The sequence below is a fragment of the Labrus mixtus genome, chromosome 5 (assembly GCF_963584025.1).
Source record: "Labrus mixtus chromosome 5, fLabMix1.1, whole genome shotgun sequence".
Taxonomy (NCBI): Eukaryota; Metazoa; Chordata; class Actinopteri; order Labriformes; family Labridae; genus Labrus; species Labrus mixtus.
Window position 1 is genome coordinate 12,153,908 of NC_083616.1, and position 11,045 is coordinate 12,164,952.

General features: G+C 39.2%; 1 protein-coding gene across 1 annotated transcript; it reads left to right on the forward strand.

The window, feature by feature from the left end:
• The first annotated feature begins 599 nt into the window (after positions 1–599).
• Positions 600–8,277, forward strand: stc1 (stanniocalcin 1). Its single transcript, XM_061037882.1, has 4 exons — positions 600–884; positions 2,623–2,765; positions 2,875–3,086; positions 3,721–8,277. The coding sequence occupies exons 1-4, from the start codon at positions 707–709 to the stop codon at positions 4,019–4,021; spliced, it is 834 nt and encodes a 277-aa protein (XP_060893865.1). The 5' UTR covers positions 600–706; the 3' UTR covers positions 4,022–8,277.
• The last annotated feature ends 2,768 nt before the right edge of the window (positions 8,278–11,045 follow it).

Here is an 11,045-nt window from a genome sequence, read left to right on the forward strand (position 1 = left end):
TACAGGGTCCTAAGTTTTAAAAAGGTCAGACTGTAACACTCTTTTGTTGACAAGTCAATACTAAAATTGAATGCAGAGCTGAATCCCAGATCAATTATGGCCTCTGAATAATTGTCTAGTGTTTGAATGTTGTGTCAAATGTTTGTACCTTTGTATCTTGTCTTAATGTTGACAAATTTCAGATCATGTCTGACAATAAAGTTATTTCAAGTCAATCTTAAAATCAAATCACATATAAGATAATAACCTATAAAAATGTTTTTATTATTTGCTAGATAGGGGATTGGTTGAATAAGTTATTACTTAAGAAGTGCATGTAAGTATGGCTGATGTTTAGTGATAGTGTGTATTAGTTATAGGCTATCAGTGAATTAGACTATTAAGTTAAATGAAAAATATAAACAGTAGCCTATTCATGTTTAGCTGTAAGGTCAACAGTGTTGGCCGATGTAAAATCATTTTATCAATTAGTAGTGGAAAGACCGGGACCACGGGCTTGAATACTGCGCTCTGATTGGTCCAAACGCAGAACTCGTAATGTTCAGCGCTCCCATATAAACCCATGCAGACCTAACATCGGTTTTAGCTGTCATGCAAGTCAAAAGGATAGTAAGGAGTCCAGTGTAGTGTAAGCTTGTAGCGTGCTTGAAATATCCTTCATCTGTTCTGTTTCCTGTGCTGCAGAAGCTTTTGGAGCAGTATTCTTATGAATTACACACAGAGCAGGAGCCGTCTCTTTGCATTTAGTTGTATCTGTGTTGAAAGGACGATGCCTTTGAGAACCGGACTTTTTCTCCTGATGGTGCTAAACGCATCTGCATATGAATTGGATCAGAACGAGTCTTATTCGCCAAGAAGAGCACGCTTTTCTGCCAATAGCCCTAGTAAGTAACACGCCGCTTCCATTTGCATAAATCACAGAGTGCACTGCTTGCTTTCTATAAAGACCATTTACACAATGCACAGAAAAACCTACATTTGCTCGTTCACAATGTGGATATTTTTTACCCCACACATGTATGTTTTTGGCCTGTGCACCCATTTCTGTGAAAACGAGCGCTAGATTCAGGGAGAATGTTGCAGGATTAACGCTGTGGTTTTGCCGGTGTCCTGCCGGCAACAGATGAGCATGGAGCTTGGTGCTGACACCTGAGAGCGCAGGCTGTGTCATGCTGATAGTCTCTTTCTCATGGCTTTGGCTGCTGCATAGGTCCCTCTGTTCAGAATTACAGTGGACTTGGAGCGGAGCTTTTAGTGCATAAAATATAAAGCTTATGGTAGCCTTCCTGTGTTGCCTTCAAGTCAAAAAAAGAAGTAGGAGACATCAGATTTTTTTTTAATATGCCTCTGAAAAGGTACAGTTTAGGCTGTCAAATGTAATCCTTTTAGTTTCTTATACTGTACATAAAAAAAAGAAATAACTGTCAAAATCCCTCATAGTCAGCAACAAGGAATCATACTGCGTACCACATATCTGCAGTTTTGTTCTAATGTTTTTGTTAATACAGAGGTACAGCGCTGTGAGAAAAGACAGTGTGTAAAAGAGATGCTGAATACCTTTCTGCAGGAATTGCTTCATCATCATACGAATTGCAGCTCACTCTTTATTTTGAGAACAATCTCTGGTCCCTGATGGCAAGCAGACTTTATCTGACTGTGCAGGTCAACATGGGGCCCCAGATTCAGGAGTCTGCCAAGTAGGCTTAGGCTCTGCGGTGACATTTCTTAATGGTTATTACAAAGGGGTTTGGAGTCAGGCTGCTTGCCATTTCAGTGGATTCTTGGATGAAGAATTATGAGAAGTCAACTTTATGTATTCACTTATTTTCAGATTATGTTTTATAGCTCTGTTTTGGTGTAACCTTTAAGAAGGATTCTATGTTCTTTGAGCTGAACTTGTTATGGTCATCTTTTGAAAAATAGACTGAGGGGATTTGTGATGTGGCAGCATGGATACTTGATAGGTTTTTAGAAAGATAGGAATGAGTATTACCTGTGTGTTGGTCAGGCTAATAAGTCATGTGGTTATTCTAAAATGAATATGATTTTTCTGTATGTGTATCCATGTATCTTCATTGGATCAATTCCGGATATGTAACTGGACTATGAATTTTGCTTGGTTTAACTTAAGAATATTTAAGTGGTTTGAATGAAGGGTTCTTAATTCAGCTTTCTGTTACAGTTTTTAAAAGAAATTGATCCCAACATGTGTTTTTATGTGTGTCTGTTTGTATGCCAGTGGTACAAATGTATTTTTGTGTGTGTCGACAGGCATGCCAACAATTTTCAGGAAACTCTTTGGTATTTCTGGTACTGTTCATCCAAGCTCTGCTGGAAAGAACCAAACAGTGGAATAAAGGTCCTTGCCAAGAGAAAATTGCACTTTTGCCAAATAGTGTGTGAGACTCCCAGTTGTAAGGTGTCCAATCGCCAGTCAAGTTTGACCTGAGTGACTGTATGTCTTTTGTGAATCACCAAAGTATGAAACTTCTCTTTTGTTGGCCACATTTCTGAGCTGAAACCCTGGCAACCTCTTGTGTAATGAGCTCAGTGAGTGTACAGTGATTCCCAGTGAAGCTACTGTTGGCTCCCCTGCTGATGGTCCATTCTCTGTGCCCACAGCAGATGTGGCACGCTGTCTCAACAGTGCCCTCCAAGTTGGCTGCGGAGCCTTCGCCTGCCTGGAAAACTCGACTTGTGACACTGATGGCATGCATGACATCTGCAAGTCTTTCCTATACAGTGCTGCTAAATTTGACACTCAGGTACACACAGTAATTCATATCAAAAAGACTATATTCTCTCTGTTTCATGGGTGTAACTGTCAGGGTTAGAATGTGTGAAGCATTGCTGTTTCTTTTTGTTTTTTTACAGGGTAAAGCATTTGTGAAGGAGAGCCTCAAGTGCATTGCCAATGGCATCACCTCGAAGGCATTCCCCACCATCCGCCGCTGCTCCACCTTCCAAAGAATGATATCCGAAGTCCAAGAGGAGTGTTACAGCAAGCTGGATATCTGCACTGTGGCTCGATCAAATCCAGATGCTATTGGCGAAGTGGCACAACTTCCAAGTCACTTCCCAAATAGGTGAGCTCTTCTGCTCCTGTATGCCTTTTCAAAGTTATGAACTGTAGCACACATTGTACACATTTTCATTTCAGGTTAAAGATGTTTGACAGGCTATTTAAACCTATTTAAAGAAAAGATGTAGAAATAATGGTTTACCACATTATTTCTTTACAAGGGAGTACATCTGACAAAGAGAACTCTTGTCCCTGTGTCTAAATCTAGCTAAAAATTACAAATATACTGTACATGACTTGCATGTTGCAAAAAATCTCTTGGACTCCAATTTATGCAGCATAGCAGATGGCTGAATTTGTATTGATTTCCATTTGGTGACCATCTGCTCCTTACGTTCTTCTGTACAATGAGAGTAAATGAAACAAGAATATCAAGTTTGCATGCTATTGTTCCTATTATTCTTGTAATTCATGTAGGATTGCAGTTTGAGAGTGGATACAAAAGCGGGCTAGGAGGGTGGAGCACATGGCTTAGTAGTGACTGAAGAAGGGAAGGTTACTCCCAGTTGCATGACATCAGACTACAGAGTACTGTGCAGATACAGACAAGTACCCACTGAGTGTTCGATGGTATAACTGGAATATACTGTTGTACATTGTTGAAAAGTAAATCTGTGATGCTTTGTTTGTCCTCCTAGGTTTTACGGTAAGCTGCTACAGAGCCTGATGGACTGTGACGAGGACACGGTGGACCGCATACGGACCAGCATGGTGTCGCGGCTGGGCCCAGAGATGACCATGCTTATTCAGCTGCTGCAGAACAAGCCCTGCCCATCCACTGCTGCGGCTGCAGCTGCCGCCATCCCAACTGGAGTGGAGGGCCGTGGGAGCTGGCGCTGGTCCATGGGTCCCCATATGTACAAGATCCAGCCTAATCTGCGAAACAGAGACTCCGCCAGTCATTTTGGCAAAAAACGCTCAGCCAGTGACAGCTCCTAACTTCCTCTCAGATTCAGAAACTCATCATACTCCGCAAAACATCGCTCCTCTATTCCCTAGGGGTGACAGAATACATTCCTCTGCTAGACTGGAAGTCACAGAAATATGCACCTCTAGGGAATGCCGGAACGCCCATAGAGTCAAATTTGATTGTTGCTATATTGTATATCCCACACTTAGGCCCTTCCATCGACTGTTTTTAAAAGAATCCGCTCACAGTTAGTGTTGAACATGTGGCTGTTGCATCAGTGCGACATGGTCTGAATCCTTAACAAGTCTTTTGATGCCAAGAAAAAAAAAAAGAAAGAAAAAAAAAACAGCCATAGTGGTTCCTGCCTCTAGAGCACAGTATATACATTAAAAGATAAATACTCATAATCTTGACATTTGTTTATGACTAGAAATCAGTAGTTGGATTATTATTAGTTAATTGATAGGAATGAGAATTTATTAGTAGATGTATCTAATATTTCAGCGATGAGACCTGTGAAATTGTGAGCATGAGATGTGGAAATAATATTCTATTTTCTGGCACTAACACAACAGTTAAATGTACTGTAAACAACGTTATCTGAGACAGCCATAGCTAGCCCTCTAAAAGAGAGTGAGAGCTCATACGGAGGGAGGTCTGTAGAGGTTTCATTATAACCTTTGAGAGGTTACCTTAAACTGACCAAAAAACTACAAACTGCCCTGAATGCTATTCATGAAAAAACCAAAATAGTGTCTAGCTATAGCACTTAGAATTGTTTAGTTTAGTTTTTTTCTGATGGCAGATGTAGCCATGTTTCGTCCAGGTCATGACCAAGTCTTACTATCAGAAAAAAGTCCATTTTACATATCTTGTATCCAGACACTTGTAATGCATATGACTGTTGAGCTCTTAAGTATACGTGGGACCATGTTTAATGGAATCTTTATATGTGTTTTTAACTGAGCGTGAAGCAGTAGTGTATGTGCAGGAGCTGATAGGCACATTCACCCATGAGACTGAGAGCAGCCATCTTCTTGGACCGATGGTCACAGCTCTCTGAGGTGAATTTATGACATACACACTGACTTCGAGATTAAGAATGACTATTTAAAAAAAGCCTTGTTGGAATGATATTTATTTTCCTACTATATTATTTAATGTTTGTTTGTTTTTTAATGCATTTTATTGTGGTTTTAATTAGTTTACAGGTTTAAAAACAAGTTCAGACATGGCTCCTATTTGAACATGAGCTCTATGCCAAAAAAAAAAAAAGTGAGCTGACACTCAGTGACTGAATGGGACCCATGTCATGACTCTGTGCTGGCCATAGGGGAACAAGGTTGGTCGTTCAAGTCAGGTGATCTTCTTCCTGGTGTTACAAGGGACCACAACATTACAATAGCTTCATTTTGACACATTTTCTGGTTGGGGGAAAAAAATATTTTTTATGCAGCTGCTAGATGAGCCTGTTAAGTACTGGAGGTTTTGTGCTAGTAACTGAGGATTTACCAGGTATGATCACAGTTAAACAAACACCAGAATCAAGTACCCCCTAGACAGTTTTCATTATCTTTTACTTATTTGCTGCTATCCCTTAATGCTTTTGATGTGTCAATTCTGATTGCCCAGATTACATAAAGAGATAGAATCAATGCAAAAAACATGATGACAACATTCGTGTTCCCACCTAAAGACAGCCAGAGGAAGAAAAACTAACAAAGGAAAATGTGTGGAATTTTCAACATTATATTTACTCTATAGAACCCAGTATATCTCAGGTCCACATGTTTGCACTGTTATTTAGCTACAGACAAGCAGCACAAGCCGGAATGAAAAAGCTCACAATATGTGTGAAGTTATTTACAGACAGCTGTCACTGACCAGACTCTTGATGCACTATCAGGGATTTCATTTAGTTTGAGCTTCATTGATGGATTAGGTGAATATATTGACAATGACACTCAGGATTTCTCAGCAGGTAAAAGCCCACCTTAATATATTTAGCTACACTATAACATTGCATGCACCAAAACAACTTTTCCCCCCCCCCAGCTTTAGGTTTTGGCAAAAACAAAGTGCTGAGCCAATGTTAGTGTTTAAATTGCAGTTTGTTGCGTTATATATTTGTTAGTGCTACTGCCAACCATTGAAACTGTATCTTGGAAGATAAAGCAGGTAGCTGTAAAACTTATTGGTGGAGCAAAACAGAATTAAGCTAAGACGTTAGCATAAAAATGAATTGAATAGATCATCTTAATTGTCACAATGCATGATCAAGCGGTTTGAGTCTGTGGTGGACAGATACTCAATATTAGTATCATGTAGGTGCATCCCTAAATATTTGTAACCACACATCAACATCACCAAGAAGTCCAAGTAGACCTCTTCCATTAGGCAGTGATCTCTCCAAAGTACAACACATGAAATTTGATCATATTTACTTCCAAGACTGTATGTTATATGGTGTATGACGATCAAGACAATCACTCAATTAGTAGATCAATGGAGAGCAGTGGTCACTGAGAAGGGTCTTCATGCTGGTGTTTGATTTATATATACCTGTTAGATGCTGGTGTTCAATTAAAGAATCAGTGGGCTAAGTGAGTTTTGGAGTAATGTGGAAATATTTGCACACATCGAAAATGCAATTTAGAGATTAAGTGGACAGGGCTGGGTTCAACTCACTATCAATAAGTTTGACTCAGAAAACATGTTTTTTTAAATATTGGAACCTATTCAGCTACCTTAAGAAATATGTTATTGAGATTATTAAGAGGTTCTGCTTGCCTAGTTTGGGTTATTGTTGCAGTTTTTACTCTGACTCCTTGAAATGAATTGAACCCAGTCCTGTTTGATGAAATATAAGTTGTCCTGGACGGATAAGAGAGCAGAGACCAGAAAAAAAGAGATGTCAGTGTCTATCCAATAGCTATGTTAAGAATTCCAAACTATGCAATAATCTCATATATGGAGGATTCACTGCAACACAGAAATTGATCTTTATTTCATTCAGTGCCAGCTAATGCTGTGTTAATAAAGCAGCATATTTGCTTTCACACTGCACTCACAGTGTGAAGGCCAAGCTCATCTCTTTTGATTTCTGTTTTTTTTTTTTTTGTAAACCGGTGTTTCTTTTTGTTCTGTGAATATGATCATTTATTTAGTGTCTTTTAATGCGAAAGGGCAGCAGTTCTGAAGGAATCACATGAGAGTTTAAGAGCTATAGTCACACTGTAAAATATCCTAGCTTACTATTTTATGTTCAATATGCACTTTGCATCTTAACCACTAAAAAGGGCATTGAAACATTCAGCACATGTGCAATCCAGACATGTTTTATTTACCAAGTGAATAGAAATCTGTCTGAAATATTTTGCAACCTGAAGGGTCAGGGCTTCTTCATGTACTATTGATACATAATGTCTGTATCTTTGTTGTCCATGGGTAAATCCAAAACCCAACAGCTGCTGCTAAACTGTTACTTCCCTGTGTGATGCTGGTCCAGATGCCTGTAGGTACTCTGATCAGTCAGCACACAGTGAGCTCAGCATCAGTCCACATCTACTTTTTTTTTATGTCTCTCCATGTCTTCATATTTATTTTCTATGAACATTCCTTGTGTCAAATATATTTGGCAAGGGCAAATTGACTGTTTCCTCACTAAGTCAAGTGTAATGGTAATTTCAGAGAATGTACCTGTATACTGAATGTCTGTTTCGACGAGAACATGCACAAGTCAGTCCACACATGAAGGCTGTTAGGAGAAAAAAAAAAGTGAATGAATTGAGTTACTTTCTGTTTAGTTTAGGGGTGCTTAAGGTGGTACTGGAGCATTATTAAATCGACCTTTGGTGACTTTTGTGAAACAATTTCTCCTGTCAACACCCTCACTTCTGGCACTTCATGGTACTCTTTCCTCTCAAGACTTGAAATATATATATATATATATATTGATAAATGTTGTGCTTAAACAAAATCAAAAAGCTTCAGTGACTATAAGTTTATTTTGTATTCATATATATATATATATATAAATATATAAGTGACAGTTATTTTACTATCAGATTCAAAAAGGATTTAAGAAGATAACAATAAAGTTCCTGATGCTATGTAACGCATGATTGACCCTTGTGAATCACTTGCACTTTAAAATATACCCATTTACATATATACCCATACTGTGTATATGTTTGGGTTTTTCCTCTGTACTGAAAAGTCATGAAAGATACAAATGCATCAATTGTGTGTCTTTTGCTGATAAGAAATAAAATATGTATCATATCTGGCATATGGTATGAAATATTTTGCTTTGCTCTTGTTTCACTCATTTGAATAAATCATCACCTCCATAGTTGTATCAACATCAATTTTACAAGTTGTTGCCTTTAAATCCTTCCGAAAGATTCCTCTATCCCAACATCCCAACATCTATGGTTTACTTGATGGAAAAAGGGGGGAAACTGAGTAAAGTGGCATGATCCTTATTGGTTATTCAAGTTCAGACATGCTTATATGATACTATGGTTTTTCAGTATTGCATTAAAACTATAACTGTCCCTTAAGATATTTGGCAACATGGAAACATGTTCATAGTTCTCCCCAAGAACCACGAACCACATCAAGATTTGAGGACAAACTGCTGTCAATGATTATATCCAAGGCATCTCATATTGAAGACATGAAAAATAAAATCATGCACAGGTTTGTCATCTTCACAAAGACCAGGAATCATTTCTCAAAAGCCTGCATCAAGGTGTTTTAAAACTACATCTCTAAAACCCGGATTTAAACTCAAGAAAAAGCTTTTTAAAAAAGTCAACATACTCTATACTAATACAATAGATTGAAATGTAATGCACAGCACTGGTTCTAGGACATAACTCCTAGAAAGGGGCTAAACAGAAACCCCTTTTCTGGAGTTACCTGGGTTGAGAGGCGCCAAGTGGGTGTGAGGACACTCAAGTCCCCTGCTGAATATTGTTGTGTTTGAATTCTCAATGCAACTCTAAGTTGTGGAGAGGAAAGCACTTAACGTTTGTGCATATGCACCAAACAGCTGTTAAGAGTTTGTGGCCTCTTGTAGTTTCTGGTTGATGTCCTGGGAAATGTTCCACCTGGACAGACCTGGTAATCCTAAACGTGTAAGGGGAGTGAACTGGGAACATCTTGCTGATGTCAGAGTTCAAAGCCTTGATTTGTTGAAGTGGCTTCAAGGAGTTGTGGCTGGAACTTGACAGAAACTTGTGACAGAAACCTCCAAACCCATTGGTGGACACTGGTGGTAAAGGAAGCCGTCACGCTGAGGACTTTGAGCTTAGTTAGCCCAGGGGTCTTCGTAAGCATCAGGCAGGGCCTGGGTGGTTGGGAGGGCTGTGGATTCCATGGCTGTGGAAGCAAAACACAGGTGGTCAATGAATTCAGGGAGGCTCTGGAGAAGGGCTTTTGGTTGGTGTCAAGGAAGTTCTGGCAAACTGTTGCCAGGGCTTGGCTCGGGCTGTCTTCCCTAAGGTAGGGAAGTGCTAACCCTGACTAGGGATATTTTGTAGCAGTGGAAATAGCACATTGAGGAACTCCTGAACCCAAACAGCAAGAACTTTAATTAGGAAGAAGAGTTTGAAGATAAAGGGGAAACACTGCCTACATCCTTGGCAGAGGTCGCAGAAGTAGTTAAGAATCTCTTCAAAGTTGAGGTGCCAGTTGTAGATGAGTTGATGACATGCCTCTTCAGTGCTGCATTGATGTCAAGGGCAGTGTGTTTAGAAAGGCAGACCAACAAGTTAATTCCCATTTTTAAAAAGGGGGACTGAAGGGTGTGTTCCAACTATCAAAGCATCATACTATTCAGGCTTCCAGTTTTTCTTCCCCAGGGTGCTAGAAAGATACACATTAGATATGGAAACAAAGTCCAGGGTTGTACCTTGACATTTATTCTTTTTGTGATTATCATAGACAGGAAGTTAAGACCCAGCCAGTGTGGGACCCTCAGAAATTCAACTCTGTTTTTTGCAGATGATGTGGTTCCATTCGCTTCCAAAAACTGTAACTGAACTTCAACACTTAAATGGTTTGCAGCTAAGTGTGAGGAAGCACCTGAAAGTCTGATGAGATCATTCTCAGCCGAACAATGGGGAGTTCCAATTAACATCTATAATTATGAGCTTTGGGTAGTGACACAAATACAATCCTCTATTCCTTCTCTTCAACAGAAGGCAGCTGAGGTGGTTCATGCAACGGTTAGAGATGCCTTTGGGGCACCTTGCTCTTGGTTTTTCAGGCATGTTCAACTAAGAAGAGTAACCAGATTAGACCCAGATCTCGTTGAAGAGAATGTATCACAGCTGGCCTGGAAACATCATATGATTCTGCTGTAGGAACTTAAAAAAATTGATGTGGAGAAGGAGGTCTGGGCTCACTTGCTTAGCCTGCTGCCATCGCCAACATGCCCAAGGTAAGCAACAAATATGTTGATGGATAAAATGTAGAAGTTTGAAATCTATATATTGAATTGTTTGCAGTAATATTTGGAGTCCTGACACTGGCCTGTAAGCTCCTTAAATGGAAGCACAATTTTTTAGTAAAGCAGGGATTGGGGAGAGACAAAAATGACTTCCACGTGAGAGTCTGTGATCTCAAAGCCTACACATGTATTCTGCAGTCCAGGTGGGGCTTTCTAGCATAGAGATGCCTTTTACAAATCCATATTAACAGTCTCCAAACACTACGTGGCACTGATGACAAAAACATAGGGTCCTTGAAATACATTCTTAACTGTCCAATACTACAATGAACACTAAAGTAATGGACCTACATTTTCTATATCTAAAATGTCAATGTGTCATTGTCGCTGCTGTGATTTGCCAAATGTTTTTGTGTTGTGTGCTTTTTTTAATTAAATTGAATTGTTAATTTTAAAATGTTGTCAAGTTCTTTATTTAAGCTCATGTATCTGTTTTATCTTGTTGTGATTTAGATATACAGGGTACTACTCAAACTAATACAGATCATATTGCATTCATTAAGAATCTTATTTTGAACTTTCTGATGATTGTG

Excerpts from the sequence above, each read along its gene's own strand:
- stc1 (XM_061037882.1), top strand. The coding sequence starts at position 707 with ATGAATTACACACAGAGCAGGAGCCGTCTCTTTGCATTTAGTTGTATC. Across the intron at positions 885-2,622 it reads CTTTTCTGCCAATAGCCCTA|CAGATGTGGCACGCTGTCTC; the intron begins GTAAGTAACACG and ends CTGTGCCCACAG. Across the intron at positions 3,087-3,720 it reads CCAAGTCACTTCCCAAATAG|GTTTTACGGTAAGCTGCTAC; the intron begins GTGAGCTCTTCT and ends TTGTCCTCCTAG.